Below are 19,199 nucleotides of genomic sequence, written 5' to 3'. Positions count from 1 at the left end.
ATAAACATCAACTGAGTGACTTTAAGTGTGCTGTATTTATACCCTACACCACCATAGTGGGGAGGGTATTATGCGTTTGTGCAGATGTTTGTAACGCCCAAAAATATTAGTCTAACACCCACCTTAAAGTATACCGATCGACTTAGAATCACTTTCTGAGTCGATTAAACGATGTCCGTCCGTCCGTCCGTCTGGTTGGCTGACTGGCTGTCCATGTAAACCTTGTGCGCAGAGTACAGGTCGCAGTTTTGAAGATATTTCGATCAAATTTGGTACATATTACTTTTTCGGCCCAAGGACCAAGCCTATTGAAACTGGCTGAAATCGGTCCATTATTTCACCTAGCCCCCATACAAATGTCCCCTCGAAATTGGACTTTATCGGTCATAAATGTTTAATTTATCAATGTATGTACACAAATTTCGCTCCAATTAAGTTTTATATATACAAAATTCATGTCACCAAATTTTGTTACGATCGGTCCATAATTAGTCATAGCTCCCATATAGACCCGCTTCCGAAAATCACTTTAACGTGCATAAATCGCTTAAAAATGTTGGTATACACACAAAATTCAACATAGTTACTTTAATATAGACATAAATCACACGATCTAATTTTATGGTGATCGGTCCATAATTGGTCATAGCTCCCATATAACCCCCACTTCCGAAAATCACTCACGAATATAAATTATTGATATTTTAAAAGAAAAATATTTCTACTCATTACTTGGTGTAGGGTATTATATGGTCGGGCTTGACCGACCATACTTTCTTACTTGTTTTCAAGTGAATTCGTGTACATTATAAAGTGTGTCGGTATTTCTGCGAATTTATAAACGTGTATAAAAAACATTGAGTGACTATTTAATTCTGTGGTTGTTGTACATTTTAAATAAATAAAGAGTTGTTACAATTTTCAAACTACTAAACGGCTTTTATTTACAATCAAAAGTATCCGGTTTATTTAAAGGAAATAAACAAACGTTTTGAAAAGGTTAAAACGTAACAATATTTTTGGAATTAATAAATTACACGGAATCTGAAGAACTTAAAATTAAATCAATCGGAATTGAAACCATTCCGAACAAAATGTGTGACAGGCCTGAATATCTTCGTTTCCATACTACTTTTGTTATTTTCAAAAAATCTTGTTTCCTTTTGCAGTGGTCGGAGTAAAAAGAACATGTAATGGAATTTGTTGTTTATATGTAAATAACCGATTGTGCTCGGCTCATGTTGGCTATGAGTGCCGACCACTGGTTTAGAATAAATTTTCAAACACTCTTTATACAAAAGTTTGGTGGATTAGTAATTGTGTTTATTTATATATATTTTTATTAAAAGATTATAAAATTATTTTATAGTAAAAATAGCAAAAAAAAAAATCATAGAAACTTTTTAATAAATTACTATTAAAAACAATAATATTTTTAACTAAATTTTTCTTTTCACTAAATTGTATAAAAGTTGTTTTATTTATGTATATATTATTGTTTTAATTTTATTTTTAAATTTTTAAAGAAAAGTGCGTGTTTGTTTCAAATATAATTTTTTTTTCAAAATTGATTTCAAATAAATTGGCTTAAATTAAAATTTTTTATTTTAAAAAATCTATGTCGGCAGGGAAAAATCTTGAAAAACTTAAAATTCATTTAAAATTTGTATATTATTAAAATAAATTGTTTTTCAATAAGACATTGTAAGGGATTTCTTAGGTCCCATAATGAGACAGTTAAAAGTTCGAATAAATAACTTATTTGATGCTATCAGCGCAAAAGTGGTGTACCCACACTATATTCAACTTAAACCACTTTTGCTACATTACTTTGTTACATTATGTTCTGTGCAAAAACGATTTTTTCAGCTACATCCGCTTTTGAATACCAAAAGGTAGCTTACCTCATGTTTGCATTGATAGTTGGTAATTGTGGGTTACACTACTTTTGCGCTGATGGCCTAATTTCATACCAAATTTAATTCTCAAAGGTTTCTTAAATTAAAATAAAGGTTTAAATTTCATATTTGATTTGAAAAAAGTACCAAAATTTGATATCCATCGCAAATATAAAATTTAATTGTTGTTTAAGAAACCCCTTATTATTCTCAAATTATTCTTATTGATAAAAATATTGCAGAATACTTGAAATTTAAAATAATAAAAAATTGTTTTATACATGATACAATAGTTTTAGAAGGTAGAATCACTAGGGAGAGTTTTCAATATTTACCCCTATAACGTCAAACTTTGATTTTGATTTTCTTTCGTTTGACATTACAAGAATTGTATAATTGAGAATTTAGTTTCTACTGAGTGTACCTTTTTATTCGTAGTCCAAACATTTGAGAATAAGGCTTGAAAACAATTTAAGAATTAAGCTATTTATCGAATTGAAAACAAAGTCTACTTTCTGTTGGGAGGCTAGTATTATAATATTTCTCAAACAAAAGTTCGAAAGAATTAATTTCTAATTGAATTTTCAAAATCCATTTAAATTGTATCTCTTTTCCATCCATTAATGCATTCAGCCCGAATTAATTCGTTGTCTTAATTACTTTGTACTTCAAATGTATTGAATTCATTCCATTGAGAATTCATTCTTTAAAGAATTAATTCTTCAAATCCATTACAAAATATCTTAGTACTTCAAACGTATTGAATTTTTGATTCCTTTAATTCAAATCCATTACAAAGTATCTTGAACAATTAATTGAACAATTAAAAGCAAAACAATAACAAAATTGAATAAAGAAAAAATATTTTAATTCAATTTGGATTTTATTTGAATTAACAAAAATTTAATCATTCAAAGGTTGAATGAATTATTTTATGAATTAATTCCATTGACTTGATTCAACAATGAATGAATTCTATTCAAATAAAAGCTTAGGATTTTGAGAATGAATTGCAGAAATTTTTTATTTATGAATTAAGATTTTAGATCAAATTGAATTAATTAATTCGAAGCTCTATTATCAAATAATGCAGAATATTTTTAACTAAAAATGCAGGGACCGAATTACCGCATTCAATATCGAGTAAAACTGATCATAATTATCTTATTTGAGATTATGGCATTCGATATCGAGTAAGAAATTTAGTACATTTTATTATAATTTCAAAATCGTTTTTCGATACGATTTAAATTTTATTAAATAAGCTTAATTCTATGTAAATAAGTCAAATTTGCCATAAAAAACATTTTGTTAAGATTGGATTATTTTTACTTATGTTTGACTTAATCAAAAGACTGGAACCTGAAATTACTGATCGATTAAGTACATAACCGTAAATGCTATTGCTACTTTAATTTATTTCAACTTTATTTGCTGCAATTTATAAATTTTATGAAGTTATTCATTCATTCAGTCTGGTTATTAACGAATTTTTAATTTCATGTATATGAGGGCTCTAAAGATCGAGTCTTTGAAAATGTTTACGAAAAGGAGATTATGTTGAAGCTGGCATAATTTCGGAACTGGTCATCTGATTTGAACAAACGAAGAGTTCTCCTAAAGGTTTTATTTCGAAGTTGTGGAGCACTAATATTTTAAACCTTGATATGCTGTACTTCGTTACTGTATTTTATGTGAGACATTTTGTTCAGTTCAAATATTATATTGATCAATGGATGAAAGTTAATCTTTTTAATTTTGTAGCGATTTGAAAATATCTTACAACAATATCAAGACCTTGGCCAGACATTAGACTGGATATTTTAAAATTTTATAAGAGACTAACTAGTGAAGGGAAATACCAACAGATTCCAAATCCAGTGGAAGCTATGCGGTGGTATCTGCACTAGATAGCTCAATGTTCCCGTACTCCGCAAACCCAATGATTCTGATGCTGAACTGCTTGGCTATCTCTATCAGAGATGAGCGGCATTCGCTCAAAAGGAACGAAGATTGGGGGAAGATTAAATAACAGTTGCAATAATTCTATAATTGCCATGAATCCAAAAATCTGTGAAAGACACTTGATCTGTCGTTATACAATTATATTTTAAGCTTATTTTAACCATTGTATAACGAAGAATATACTCCACTGATATTCTGACTAGATCTGGAAATTATTAATCTAACAGTGTGCCTAACTTCTGTTCAGGGATCAAATTTTTTAAAATTTGTTATATGTTTAGGAAAAAGTTTTTAAGAGTTTGCAAATATTCAACAAATTGCTTATTTTCGTAAGGAATTGGAATTTTTAATCTATATAAAAAAGTGTCATTGAAAATGAACTGGAAATCGATTTCGAAAAGGAATCGATAAGAAAATGAACAAGTAAGTGTTATATTCGGCTTTGCCGAATCTTATATACCCACCACCAATATCATGTGCGTTTTGTTTAAAATCATTTATCTGGTTACCCGATTTGGTTGGTTTTATATTTACTATAACTAGAATATATCTGTGGTAAATTTCACATTACTGGAGGATAATGCCCTTTTCGGATGTGGGCCTTATATAGGAGATACATATAATTATGGATCCATATTCACATGTGTAGGGGGCGGATTTTCATGCATTTATTATTGGAAAATATGCGCCTAAAATATGCTTCAAAAAAATCAAAATATGACCTAAAAATTTAAAAAATATGCACTTATATTTTTGTGCAGAAACATAAAATAATTAAGTATGGAATTCGAAATGTCCAAAATAAATACACAACACTGTTGCCAGCAGTTAGAACTCTTTAAATTATACCAGAAATTAAACAATTAAAGTTCTAAAACTATTGAATACTTGTTTAAAGCCATAATCTTTAGAGCTTCTCTATTTTGATCGTGCTGTAAAGTAGCATCCAACCTTAATTTTTATCTCGTAATAACCAAGCAATTAAGCAATTAGTAAATGTATCCCTTATAGAGGGAAATAATATCTGATCACTTGGCTGACTCCAATTTATATATTTTGGGTCATTTGACGTGCTATTTGTAATGCAGAGAGAAGTCAATTGGTTACTTTATACATCCCATGGAATCTAGCATAAAGACAATTATCACTTAAGTGTCTCTATGTAATCTATAGTGTCTCTAAGTTATCCAAAATCACTAGTTTACGACAGTCTCGTAGAAATGACTGTCAGGAGCGGTAACTGTGTATGTGAATCTTTCGATAACGAAATCTCTTATAACTTGAATTTGCCATTAAAACAAATATGAATGTTTTTCGATACATTTAATGAATTTTTGATACTTAAAAAAACTAAACTTTTTTGAAGAAAAATGTTTTGAAATGATAATTTTCAATTACTGTTGAAGAAATGAAGAATTTAATGCCAGTTTCTCGATGTCGAAAAAAGTTAGTTAGTAAATGTTATCTACTGCTATTTCTATAATAAATTCGACAAAAAAAATGGTTGTCGAAATAATGTATTGCCCATTAATGACAAAAAACTATATTTTTATTAAAAATTGGCATAATATGCATATAAATATGCATTTTGAAGTAAAATATAACAAAATATGCATTATCAATAAAATATGCAAAAATATGCACTAACAAATCGATGACATTTTGCAGCAAAATGTGCGATTCGGATAGATAATTGGTCTACATTGTATTTGGACGTTCGAGAAAAAACATGCATTTGCATATAAATCCGCCCCCTACACATGTGTATTTAAGTGTTTGTCGGAAGTGGTCCTTATATGGGACCTATGACCAATTAGCTGGCGATCTTCATAAAATTCGGTACGACGATTTCTATATATGTATTCGAATTATTTTTGAATAATTTCAACTTGATAGCGATATTTTTAACAGATTTATGCGTATTTAAGTGATTTTAGAGAGTTGGCTATAGGGGGCTATAGTCAAATATGTACCGATCCAAATAATATTTCGTTTTGCAATTTGTTTTTATGTGTATCTTATTTTTGCTGAATTTGGTATGGATACTGGTTTCTATAGGAATTTATATTCTATAGAGCCTTAGTCCGGAAAGATATTAATATGGTGTCTGGGAGAAATCATGGACCGATTTTATCATATTCAAATTTCATGGTATTATTTGCAATTTATTTAAAGAAAATAGCAAAACATTTTCGAAAAATATCAACTATTTTAGAAGTTGTCTCACGTTTTGGACCATACCTCTATTTGACCGATTTTGCCCATTTTCATTACCAAACATTTCTGATCAACAAATAATATTTGGGGAAATTTCATCCCTGTACGTTATTTTCGAGGACCTATCGTGCCAATAGACGGCCATAGCTAGATCGCCTTAAAATTTTATAAGGACCCAGAATATACAGGCCTGTCACACATTTTGTTCGGAATGTTTTCAATTCCGATCGATTTCGTATTAGGTTCTTCAGATTCCGATTAATTAATTTAACAGCGTTGTTTATATTAAAACAAAAGTGAAGTTTATGGTACTGAAATTAATTAAACATTTTAGAAAAACAAATGATTACAAATAATTATCAATTCCACTTTTAAAACTTAAAGTGGTTTCATTCCGAAAGAAATGCTTGTTTCTCTTTTTCTTAAGAAGCGAAATACTGAATTAATTCCACTTTCGATCGGAATGAAATTCTGTGACAGGCCTAAAATATACTTTTTGGTTCAACGTCCAATATTTCGATATGTTACAAATGGAATGACAAATACTTTTTGGTGGAGGGTATAAAAAAATGTGATGTATTTAATGTATCCGTTTTGTAAATTGTTTAAAAGCATAGGTTAACATATTTCGTGCCTAAATTCATTTAAATTATTTGCATTTGTCGTTTGGGGACCCATAATATATATAAGTTATGCGGTCTACAACTAATATTTGATGTGTCGCGCTTAATAAAAAACTTAAAACTTATATTTTCTTTGAAAAAATATGCATATTTATGCAAGTTTCAGCAAAAAATTAATTTGTGAAATATGAAAAAATTAATTGTTAAAACAAGGTCAGATGTGGTATCTTTTCGGACCAGCTAAATCTGAGACTGTCCCTTAGAGTATCAGATTACGGTAGCATAATTCAAGTCATTAGATACCTAGAGAGTGTGTACATCACATCAAAAATTGTCCAAGAATGTCGGCTGTCTCTAGAGGATAGAGGCAGAATAACAGAGCTGATGCTCTAGCGAAAGAAGAAACCACCATAAATTCGAATCTGGCCAAATACGGATATATAATCGATCAGTTAATACATTTAATTTACTAATTTCAGTTAGGGAATAGTGTTATACATAGTTACTAGTTTAAAATTTTGATTTGTAACGGTCTTGGATTTGCGTTAGAGATATACAATATCCTGCAAGTGCTCCACAGAGAATTTGAATTAGTTAGCCTCTGTTAAAGTAAAAATATTTTTATTAACCAGGGTCAAAAAGAAAATTTTTCGAATTTATATGATTTATTCACTGTATATCGAAAAAGTTCAACTATATATTTGACCCATGTAGACTACGAGAAAGTCTATGATGTTCTGAAGATAGACTTTATCTGGATGGCGCTTGATACTAGAGGTATTCCACAAAGGCTTATTAACATTCTCAGGAATAGCTATGAAGGATCGACGTACAGGGTTTTGAATGATGGCGCTTTAAGTGATAGCTTTATAACGAAGAGTGGCGTAAGGCAAGGGTGTGCTCTGTCATCGCTGTTATTTATAACTGTGATGGATGTTATATTTGATGAAACAGTGCCTGTAGGACTCAATTGGGGAAGGTACAATAAAAAAGCAGATGATCAGTGAAGTGAACAGTTTTGAATATCTTGGCAACAGTATAAGTTATGATGGTGGTACAACGCAATCAGCGTTTCAACGAAACTAAGAATATTTGACGCCTGCGTAAAATCCAAGCTATTATATGGGTGCGAAATATTGTTCCTCACAAGGAAAATAGTTAAAAAATTGCAGACATTTATCAATAGATGATTTCGCAGTATTTCAAGAATATAGTGGCCTCACAGAATAACGAACGACAATTTGCTATTAAGGATGAGAATGATATAAAGAAGCGTAAAGATAGTTGGCTGGGTCACATTCTAAGAAAATAACCGTCTGAAGTCCCACATGCAGCACTTGAGTAGAACCCTCAGGGACATCGAAACGTTGGTCGACCAAAAACATCATGGAGAAATACTGTAGCTAAAGAGACTAGAAAATCCTGCAACCACTTACGATACATAGCAAGAAAGAGAGAAGAGTAGAAGAAATTCGTAGAAAGCATTTGAGGAGCCGCAGAACAAAAGGTACTTATTTGAATTTTTGATTTTGCTATGCCCCAGATAATAAAATTTAAAACTCTTCTATAATTTTATTTAAAACCCTTTAGTTAATACCTTGAAAATTTATCTAATGTCGCGACATGTCGTTTTTATTTCTGGAAATAATTTATGTCTGTTAGACCCCTTTCACACTAGGCAATTTAGTTGCGCAAGTCTCTTGCCCAACAACAAAACAGCATGCAAAATTTTCTTCTCCTTAACCCGACATTACCTCTGGCATCAACAAACACAAGAGACTTGCGCAACTAAATTGCCTAGTGTGAAAGGGGTCTTAGGTATGTATATACAATGGGTAATAAATATCCGTTGCCCTAAGTCTTTACCTGATAAATTTTTGTCATGATAAATGTCAATATAAAAAATTATCAGGTATAAGTAGTCCCCATTTATTATTATTGCTTCCTTAGTCCCCTTTTACAATGCAGAAATTGAAAGGCAGACAGTCTAAGTTTGTAGGCGAGGGGTTGAAGAGGTAGATTGTGTAGTACACGACTATCTGTACTAGACATTTTTTGATTCTCTTTTCCACTTTTCGCAGTTTTCATGTTGTTGCTTCATATCATTTTTCTCACAGCAATGTTTATATGCATTTGACAATGTAAATATTCACACTGCGAAAAAGGAAACAATTTCTGCATTGTAAAAGGGGACTTATGACAAAACAGTTAGTGCTTTACTCAGACAACTTTGTCTTGGCAACAAATGTCATTATTTGCTAATGATAAATATTTGCCAAGTATAGACAGGGGGCTATACATGAATAAACCGAAAAATAAGATGCGTTTTTTATACCCTTCACCTTCGTGAGAAGGGTATATATAAATTGGTCATTCCGTTTGTAATTTCCACAATATAATTTTCCGACCCTATAAAGTATATATATTCTGGATCCTTATAGTTAGCGGAGTCGATTACACCATGTCCGTCTGTATGTCTGTCTGTCAGTCTGTTGAAATAAATTTTCTGAAGACCCCAGATATCTTCGGTATACAAATCTTCAATAATTCGGCCAGACATGCTTTCGAGAAGCTTCCCATTTAAAATCAGCAAAATCGATCCACAAAAGGCTGAGATATGAGGAAAAAACAAGGACAACCTCGATTTTTGACCTATGTCTGGATTACTGGATGGATATCTAATGATAGATATTTCAAAGACCTTTGCAACGACGTATATAAGACCCATACAATGGTTCAAAATCGGAAAAAATATTTTTTAAACCGATTTTTTTTCCACGAAAAATTTTTTTTAAAATTTAAAAAACAAAAAAAATTTCTATAAATTTATAAAATTAGAAAAAAAAAAATTTTAAATTCCCAAAAAATGAAAAAAAAAAATTGGTTTACCTAAAAATATTTAAAATTTGTATTTTGAAGTATAATTTGGTGAAGGGAATATAGATCTCTTACTTATTAACAGATTTAACTGTGTTTTTAAACGATTAAATAGATATGTATTAATTTTTAAATAATTCCGCATTTTTAATATGGGATGCGTTTGTATTTCTTTTTTAAATATTTTATTTTAAAGTTGTAATGCTAAAGCAGAAAAGGAATTTAAGGAGATTTCAAAAAATTGTATGCTTTTGCAAGTAATAAGCTAAAAAATTGAGAAAATTCCTCGCCTTAATTCTAAATTTGAATTTATGTGAAACTTTTTTAAATGTAATCATTATAAAATTAAAAAAAAATTAAGCCAATTTATTGCATTTATTTACTATTTATTTAAATTAATTTTTTTTGTTTAAACATACACACACTTTATTACGTTTTGCCTAAATTTGTTTGTTTGTTTGTTTGTTATATTGTAAATGTAAAGTTTATTACATGATTTTGAATTAAAAAAAATAAATAAATGACTTCAAAAATATTTTGTGTTATTTTACTTGATTGTTTTAAGAGTTAAATAAAGAAAGTTATTCTTTATAAGTTCAATAATTTAGTCAAAATTTTATCATCGTCGTCGTTGGTCAAAAAAATGCAATATCGGAATTCGTTTATAGTTATGTTCAAGCCATTGCCAAATCATCAAATCCATGTGCCGAGAGATGAGCTAAATCTCACGCTTTGGCACCCGGTATTTTCGATAGAACCTTGGATAGATCGACACCAGTTAGGGCATTGATTGAGGGTGGCAATTGGGCCACAAGGCGGGTGACATCGTTGGTTATATTGTCATTGCCACCGATAAGAACAATTTCTTCAGTTTTAGCCAAAGGAGCGGCAATTTCGGCAGCAATCTGTCAAATAAACAAAATATTTGTTAAAATTTTTATTAAGTTTTAAATTAAGCCCAATATTCATAGAGATTTTTTTAAATTTCTCAATTTTCTATATAAAAAATTTGTTTTATAACAAACCTTTGATAAATTTAAAATTTTTGTATGAATAGGGGGGGGGGGATAAGTTTTTAACTAAATCATAGATGAATACATTTAGATCGGAAACTCTACTGTCAAAGATTTAAGTCAGTTGTCAAAAACCTAAGTGGCGAGTCATTTTTTTGTTTGACCTTTTTTCTATTTTTTTTCTCTATGAATTAAATTACCTTGGGTAGTGATTCCAAAACAATACTCATAATGGCAGCATCTCCATATTGTTTATAGACATGGGCCTTCATGCGCATACGTTCTGCTTCGGCCTTACCCACCAATTCAATGGCATGAGCCTCGGCAGCACCAATTTTACGTATCTTTTCGGCTTCTGCACGGGCCATTTCAATAGTTTGACATCTAATTGGAAAATAATATTAATTAGTTATAACAAAATTTCTCTAGCTGTAAAATAATGACACTTACTGTTTACCCTGGGCTATGGTTTGTACTCTAAATGCTTCAGCTTCGGCGGGTAATTTGACAGTGCCAATCAATTCTCTGTCCTTACGTTGTACTTCTTGTGATTCGATTTCGATTTGTTTACGTCTCTCCACCACATCAATTTGTATTTCTTCGTTACGTATCTTTTGACGTATTTTCGCTGCCTGCAATTCGTAGGCCAATTGAGATTCGGCCTTGGCAGTATTTGTTTCCTGATCGAAATTGGCCTTTTGCAATTTAAAGAGACGTGCATTGTCCTCAATCTTCGTATCGGTGGAATATTTAACATCCATGGCACTCTTTTCACATTCGGCTTCACGTATGCCGGCATCACGATTGGCTTCGGCTACGCCAGCATCGGCATCGCGTTTAACAACGGCCGTTTGAGCTTTGCCGAGCGAGGCCAAGTATTGGACATCATCGAAGACGTCCTTGATGGTGAACGAGAGAATTTCGATTCCCATGCGGCCGACATCAGGTGCGGCTACCTCGCGCACTAAGGCTGCGAATTGATCGCGATCTTTGTATACCTCTTCGACTGTAAGAGTTCCTGTAACGATAGGGCAGAGATAAATTTAATTATTTTCCAGTATTTCTTCAAATAGTATAAGAGTAAAGTGTTTAAATTAATATTCGTTTAATATAACTATTCGGAAGTCCCTATTGAAAGAACCTTTATTACAAAATATGTACTTTGAATCTATATAAAAACACAACTAAATCGAATTTCGAAATTCGAAGTTCTGGAGAACTTTTTTATGACCATGGATTCTTTTGTTCAAGAAATATTGTGTATTCTAAATTTGTTTTTTGTTAATAATTGAATTGAAAAAAAATTAATTTACCTTGAAATCACTGCATATGTTAGACCCACAATTAAGGTCAGTTTAAAAGTACCCATCCAAATCATAGACATATTTATTTAGAAAATATTCTTGATGAATTAATTTGTTGTTGAATTTTGAATTATTTTCTGGTATTTTTTAATTTACTTTGTTTTAAATCTATTTCGAAGATAAATTTTAAGGTTTATGTTTTTGAAAAAGCTTCACTTTTAATTTAAATTTTCCAAAGATGTTTTTAAATTATTGAGTTTTGTTTTTAATTTTTTAATTAATTTATTTAGTTTGTTTAATTCTTCACTTTGTATTTAAAGTTTTTGTATTAATTATTCTTTAATTTGTTATAAAATATACATTGTTTCAAATGCTTAACACAAATAACTGACTTTAGTTATTAATTTCCATTTAAATATAAATTGTAAATTGTTTCAGTTATCTTTTTCTACATATTATATATATGTACTTACTTACATATAAATATTTATGTATTCAATTTAAACAAAATTATCACACTGCTAAAACTTAATTGTTTTCGTTATCTCTGATACAAGTAATTTTAAATCAAATTTTAATTTGATATTTATTTCTCCCCTCTTGTCAGTCCTAGACGCTATTGAACTTGACGTCATTATGCGGTTGTTCAAAAAGTGATAAGAACTCAACAGTTTTTAAAGCAACAATAATTTAAACTGATGAGATTTGTAGTAAAACATATAAATTGAATTGTTTACAATCGATCATTACTTTTTAGCCACTTGCGTCATTAAATAGGGTTTACAGGTAAAAGAGTGAAGAGGAGGTTTTGACACTTAGCAAGACTGAGGAAATAGTTGCCGACAATGAACCATTTAAAAAAGCACAGTGACTTCTTTATTCAATGTTACCTTATATAATGGTGGACTTTAGAATTAGGCCCATGAATTTAGTTACTGAATTAATCAGGTACTTATGAAATGTTTACGGATAGAAACATTCTTAGATATGAGTCTTTATAGGCTTCAGAAGGAGGGTTTCCATTTGGCTTTATAATAGTAACAATGAGCCATTTAAAAATCACAGTGACTTCTTTCTTTAATGTTACCTTCCGATTTAGATTAAGGGTAATGATAAGTTATTACATTTTTATACCCTTCACCTTCGTGAGAAGGGTATATATAAGTTTGTCATGTTGAAATACATTTTCTGAAGACCCCAAATCTTCAATAATTCTGTCAGACAAATGGTTGAGATATGAGGAAAAAACCAGGACAACCTCGATTTTTCACCTATATCTGGGTCACTAAGTCATTAATATAGACAATATGGATATCTAATGATAGATATTTCCATTTAAAATGGGTCAAAATCGGAAAAAAAAAATTTGAACCGAATTTTTTTTTTCACCAAAAAATTTAAAAAAAAAATTTTTTAAAATTAAAAAATTTTAAATTTAAAAAAAAAATTAAATTTAAAAAATTAAAATAACAATTCGAACAAAAATTCTGGATTATTAAGTCATTCATATAGACAATTTGGATATCTAATGATAGATATTTCAAAGAGCTTTGCAACGACGTACACTCAGGTCTCGTTTTATGCGGATTTTAAAATTTTAGATGTTTTTTTTTAAATTCTAGTGATGAAAGTGACGTTGAACCAATTCCTAAACGATGCCGACAATTATTCAGTCATTCAGATTGATCATACATATTTACAGAATTTCCTTAAAAAATGTTTTAGCTTAATTTTTGGATCATTTTCTGTTTTTTCTGTGATTAATGAATTAATATTATATTTTTGTTTATTTTTTTTAAAGGGTTTTTGTTTTTACTGTTTAAGTAAATGAAATAAATATATTTTTGTTGATTTTTTTATGCGATTTTGTTCTGGTTTTTTAATTAAAATTTGAATTTATGCGGTTTTTCAGAATTTTGGAACGAATCATTGGTTTTTATATGAAGCTAGATTATCGTTTTATGCGAATTCAATTTATGCGATTTTGGAACGCATCTATCGCATAAAACGAGACCTGAGTGTATATATAAGTTTAACCCGAATTTTTTTTCACCAAAAAAATTTTAAAATTAAATTTTTTAAAATTAAAAAAAAACAAAAATTTAAAATTAAAAAAAAAAATTTAAAATAACAATATCAACTGTCTTGTACAATATAAAGTATAATTTAAGTGTTAACGAGTATTTGTATAAAAACACATACAGCCCAATTATGAATAAAAATTCCCCGGGAGCTTTTTCCCTTTTCTCATATTTCCTATTTAAATTCAATGGGAAAAAACTTCCGTGGAATTTTGTATTCATAATTGGGCTGATAGTGACTATTTAAACTGTTGTTGTGTAAATTTCAATAAATAAAGAGTGTTATAATTTATGAACTACTAAACTGTTTTTATTTACAATCAAAAGTATACGGTTTATTTAAAGGAAATAAACCACCATTTTTAAAAGGTAAAAACGTAATAATATTTATAATTTATAGACTAGAAAGGATTGAATGGTACCTTTCTTCTGAGGTATATACATCATTATTTAATAGCCTTTGATGTTGGACTTATTCTCAATCTTAATAAAGGAAATGGTGAATTCTCTTGAATGAACATGTTTATTTAGGGCGGGATTCAGAAACGGAAAACAATTTAAAATTTTTTGTATAAAAAACCCAACAAGTTTATTTTGAAACCTGATTGATATTCACAAAAACATTGCCGTGTTTCTGAATCAAAAAAAATTCTGAATCATTGTAAAAGTTCGAAAGTTTAAATTGGTAAATATTTCATTGGATCTTTGAAACTGTAGTATGTACTAATTAAACTGAGATGCTTTTAAAGACATTTTTGTACATACAGTGGTGGCCACCAATTTAAGACAAATACTTGAATTTTTTTCATCAACTGAATTTTAAGTGCGATAGAGCCAAAATAAAAGGACCTCTAAGGGTATGAAATTTATTATTAATGTTTCTAGTTTCTGAAAAATGTTTGGAAATATCGGTAAAACATATATGGACAAAGATATGTGGAAATACGTTGACCCACCTGAGCGAACATCCGCTGTTAATAACATGATATGACCGAAACTAATGGAACTAAAAATACGAAATTTGGTCCGAATATTTTATAATAATAAAAATATAATGATATAAATGTGAGAAAATATGTTTATTTAAAAAAAAAATTTTTTGGTCAAGTTGTAGACAAAATTGTATGTGTTCGTGGTGAATATGTATGAATTGACACAGTCGAATAAAACACACTTGTGTGTTAAAACAGTCCTCATGCATACATATTTGTGGAAATATTTGAAAAAATAATTGACAATTACATGGAATTTAGTAAACAATTTTTGTCTTAAATTCATGGCCACCACTGTAAATGGTATGAATTGCATTTCTTTGCATTCTATTTATAATAAGTACTAAATTGATTCATACATTTTACGAATATTTTTCATAATACAATTTGAAAAGGCTGGACCAAAAATTATTTAAAATTTCATTCATATTTTCTGGAAGAATAATTGAAATTCTATTTGAATAAATTGAAATTTTCTTTGAATAAATTTAATATTTTTATGATTTTCAGAGACAATGAAAAAATGCAGATTTTAAAGATTTACAGTTATAAAATATGCATGTAATTGTAATAAAAATATTTACATATCAATGTTTCTTAGATAGAAAAATTTTAAAACAATTAATTTCAATAACAAAACTTCTTCATGTTCAATTGCATAATATGTATGAAGAAATTCATATTCAAAATTAATTTTCAGTGATCAATAGGTTCAGATTATGTTGAAATTTATTCCAGATATGAACTTATATTATCTGTGTAAGTAGCCTTAGTTCATATCTATGTTACAAAAGAATATCCAAAAGTCAAAAAAGTCTTTGTGTAAATTCATTGTTTAAAATTCCAGCACTTATTTATCACACTTATGCCGATGTCTAACATTTAACATAATTAATTTTGGCCACGACCACGTCAGAAATACAGAATTATAAACTTTGAAAATAATAATTTGAATTAATTAATCTGTTCTTGTACATTATAAAGAGTGTAATTTAAGTGTGTGTATTCCTGTGAATTATAACCGTTTAAAGAGGTTGTTGTGTAAATTTGAATACTTAAATAAAGAGTTGTTACAATTTGAAACCACTAAATTGCTTTTATTTGCAATCAAGAGTATACGGTTTATTTAAAGGATATGAACCACCGTTTTTAAAAGGAAAAAACGTAACAATATATTCGATTTAGTTGAATTAAGCTAGAAAGGAAACTATAATTATCGAATGATGTTGAGTGGAATACAATGGGATATAAATACATTTTTGAAGATGTTGAAAGGAGCTGTGATATCAGGCCTATAAAATTTAAATGGTTATACGATAGCAGTATTCCAAATTGATGGTAAATGTTGGATGTAAGCCGTTGCTAATGCAACTATCTTAAAATAACCTTGTGAATATTCATTACTAATGATCAAAAACCCACAAATTCCCCTTTTTTATTTATACGCCAAATTATGTTAACCCTATTCTAACACCAAACTAAAACCTGTCCATTCAATTCTATTTTAAAATCATAAACATTGTTTGTTTAATTTAAACCAATAAAAAATAAACTAGTAAAGTAAAGAACATCAAAACAATTACTTTTTGACGTTTTCAAGTTATTTTTTTATGGTAGTTAATGGCAAAATAAGAGAGACAAAAAAACTAGACATCATGCAAGTGCCTCAGGGTAAATACACGTTTTATTTTGAGATAATTTTGCCAAATTAAATACGATTTTTACACGTGTTTTATACACAAAAACATTACTTTTTTATAGGAAACATAAAAAACTTATAGCTTTAAAATGAAATATACCGGCATTTTCGTATAAAACAAGTTTAGAAGTTGAATATTTCTTTGGTTTATTAAACGAAAGATTAATTTGTTTTTAACTTTAAAGCTTATTTTAAACTTATATTTCAAAACTATTATTTAAACATTTTAAATCTTATTTTTTTTCCTTTTCATAAAATTGAAAACTTTTTTATTTAATTCAATAAAGGTTTTGCCTATTACCATCAACCTTTCTACACTTCCATGCTGGCTTAAACCAAATTACATTATGGCAAGAGTGCGTCTATCATAAAAAATAAAAACAATTAGTGTTAAAATTCTCCCCTCTCCATGCTAATGTCAGCTAAAAGTAACAGTTAACTGCTACCAACAACAACCCAGGTCAAATGTCATAAAATGGTGAACAACAAAATGTTGAACAGTTTTCTGGAAAAGAAGCAGCAGCACAATAGCATTAAATTCTTTATTAAATTTTTGTATTGTTCTGTAATTTTTCCTTAAGAACAAGTGACAACAAATTGAAAAAAAGTGCAAGAGTTGTGAAAAAGTCGAACAAAAAATAATACAAAAACACACTTTAAAGGACACTCAAACAAAAAACGAAATTACAAAATGACAGTGACAAAAGAGCAGGATATTGGCAGATGGTTTGATTTAGATATCAACTGTCAACATTGTGTGTGAGTGTTGAGCTGTGTGTGACCGACCCATTGCAAATGATTACTTACTATTGACAATGAGCATCTATTGAGCTAGTTTTTACAGCAACATTGCTTGGCAAGAAGGGATGCCGTAAAAATGATTTAAATGCAACTGACAGTTTAGTAATTGATGATAAAAAATGAAGAAAACAAATTGAATTCATTTTTAAATTTTCCATATTTAAGTAAAAATTAGTAAAACTATGCCAAAATAAATCATGTTGCTAATAACAGATGTTTTCCCCTTTAAATTGTAACAGATTACAGTATTACAGACATATAGAGAAGTTAGAACTTTAGTATAAACAAATTAATGAATTCGCTCGAATTTGCCACTCCATTCACCTTCGCCTTGTGCAAGGCGAATTCATATATTCGCCTTGGTCATGTGAAAGTCAAACAAGACGTTCTCATTCGCCTGAATTCTATACTGTGCTTCCGCCTTGTTTAAATTCGCCTAGGTTGCACTTTATTCAGTACTTCTACACCTAACTAATTGAAGATATTACTTGTAGATGGTGCAGGGAGGTAATCAAAGATGCATAACACTTCTTATATGAAAACGATTTCATATTTATGGATTATATTAATTTCAGAAGCTGAAAAATATCATAGGCTTAAGTCATGGATAGTACTAGAAAATATCAAGCCATCGAAAGGACTACCTGAAAATGGAATCATAATGGGCTGGTTTGGTCTCTATGTAGACTGGTTCTTAATTGTACTAGTGTCATCGATATACCTTAACCAGTCAAACAAAACTCGACGGACTCTGAGAACAATTTGGGTTTTAAATAAAAAGAATGGCAAAAGTTATCAATCCAATTATTAAAAGATCTTTCTATCTATATAAGTTCCAAATATAATTATTGTTCGATATATTAAATTAAAGAAATCATCATAATCATGGTCCGCTTTGGTTTATATGATTGCTCGTTCTTAATTGAACCAGTGTCATCCTTATAATCTAATCTTATAAATAAAGTAAGAGAAGGTAATCATGTTGGGAATAAAAACTTTCATTCCATCAAAGAAATCTTTAATTAGACTTAGACAAAAATCATGATTTAATCAGAGTGCAATCAGATCCAGGGAGGAAGCATTCAGAACATGGCGCAATAACAAAAACGCACAAACTGATTCGCTACACAAAAAGGCAAGATCTTCGAGTGCCAAAGTAATAAGATGCGAAAAAACTCTATACGAGCAACGCATTTTTACTAAAGTTGTTACTGCTCCTCGGGGTAGTAAAAAATGTTGCCCAATTATTTGCAAGTAATTCTCAGTTGTTGGACAGTAATCAACCACTGCCCGAACTCGAAAGAATATTAGTGACTATGGCAAATATATTCTTTCGAGCTCGTGCTGTAAAAAGGTTTTTGTCGGATCTCAACGTAAATATCGAGCCCTTAGCGCCAAATTATCGTAAGCGACAAAACACAAATTTTATAGGAGAAGGTTTTTTTTGATTATTTTGAAATTTATACATAGAATTAAAAATGTTATGATACGATATAATATAATTTCGTTCAAGCTACTTGTCTATTATTCAAAAATATTTATAACTTTTGACAATTAAAAATTCATGGAATACTATATTGAAAAATATGACAAAAAAAGCTTTTTATTGAATTTTTGCATAGATACAAATTTTTCAAATTGTAATAAAATTGTTATTTATGAATAGTTTTTAATGAAATTTCACAGTTATGTAAAATTTTCTATTCAAAATGGAAAAATAAAACAAATT

The 19,199-nt window shown here is 29.4% G+C and overlaps 1 protein-coding gene across 3 annotated transcripts in view; it reads right to left on the bottom strand.

Moving 5' to 3' along the window:
* Positions 1–10,101: 10,101 nt before the first annotated feature.
* Flo2 (flotillin-2) overlaps positions 10,102–19,199 on the bottom strand; it is a 503,689-nt gene continuing 494,591 nt past the window's right edge. For 2 of the 3 annotated variants that reach the window (XM_065508402.1, XM_065508403.1), the window contains 3 exons: positions 11,044–11,611; positions 10,794–10,977; positions 10,102–10,485 (listed from right to left, as the gene is read on the bottom strand). In XM_065508402.1, the coding sequence (XP_065364474.1) occupies positions 10,306–10,485; positions 10,794–10,977; positions 11,044–11,611 (932 nt within the window). In that variant the 3' untranslated portion in view covers positions 10,102–10,305. Of the gene's footprint in view, positions 10,486–10,793; positions 10,978–11,043; positions 11,612–11,906; positions 12,047–19,199 lie in introns of those variants that run through there. The other variant, XM_065508404.1, reaches the window with a different exon arrangement.

This window comes from Calliphora vicina, chromosome 4 (genome assembly GCF_958450345.1).
Source record: "Calliphora vicina chromosome 4, idCalVici1.1, whole genome shotgun sequence".
NCBI lineage: Eukaryota > Metazoa > Arthropoda > Insecta > Diptera > Calliphoridae > Calliphora > Calliphora vicina.
The sequence above is the reverse complement of the archived record's forward strand: the minus strand, read 5'-3'. Positions and strand labels throughout refer to the sequence as shown.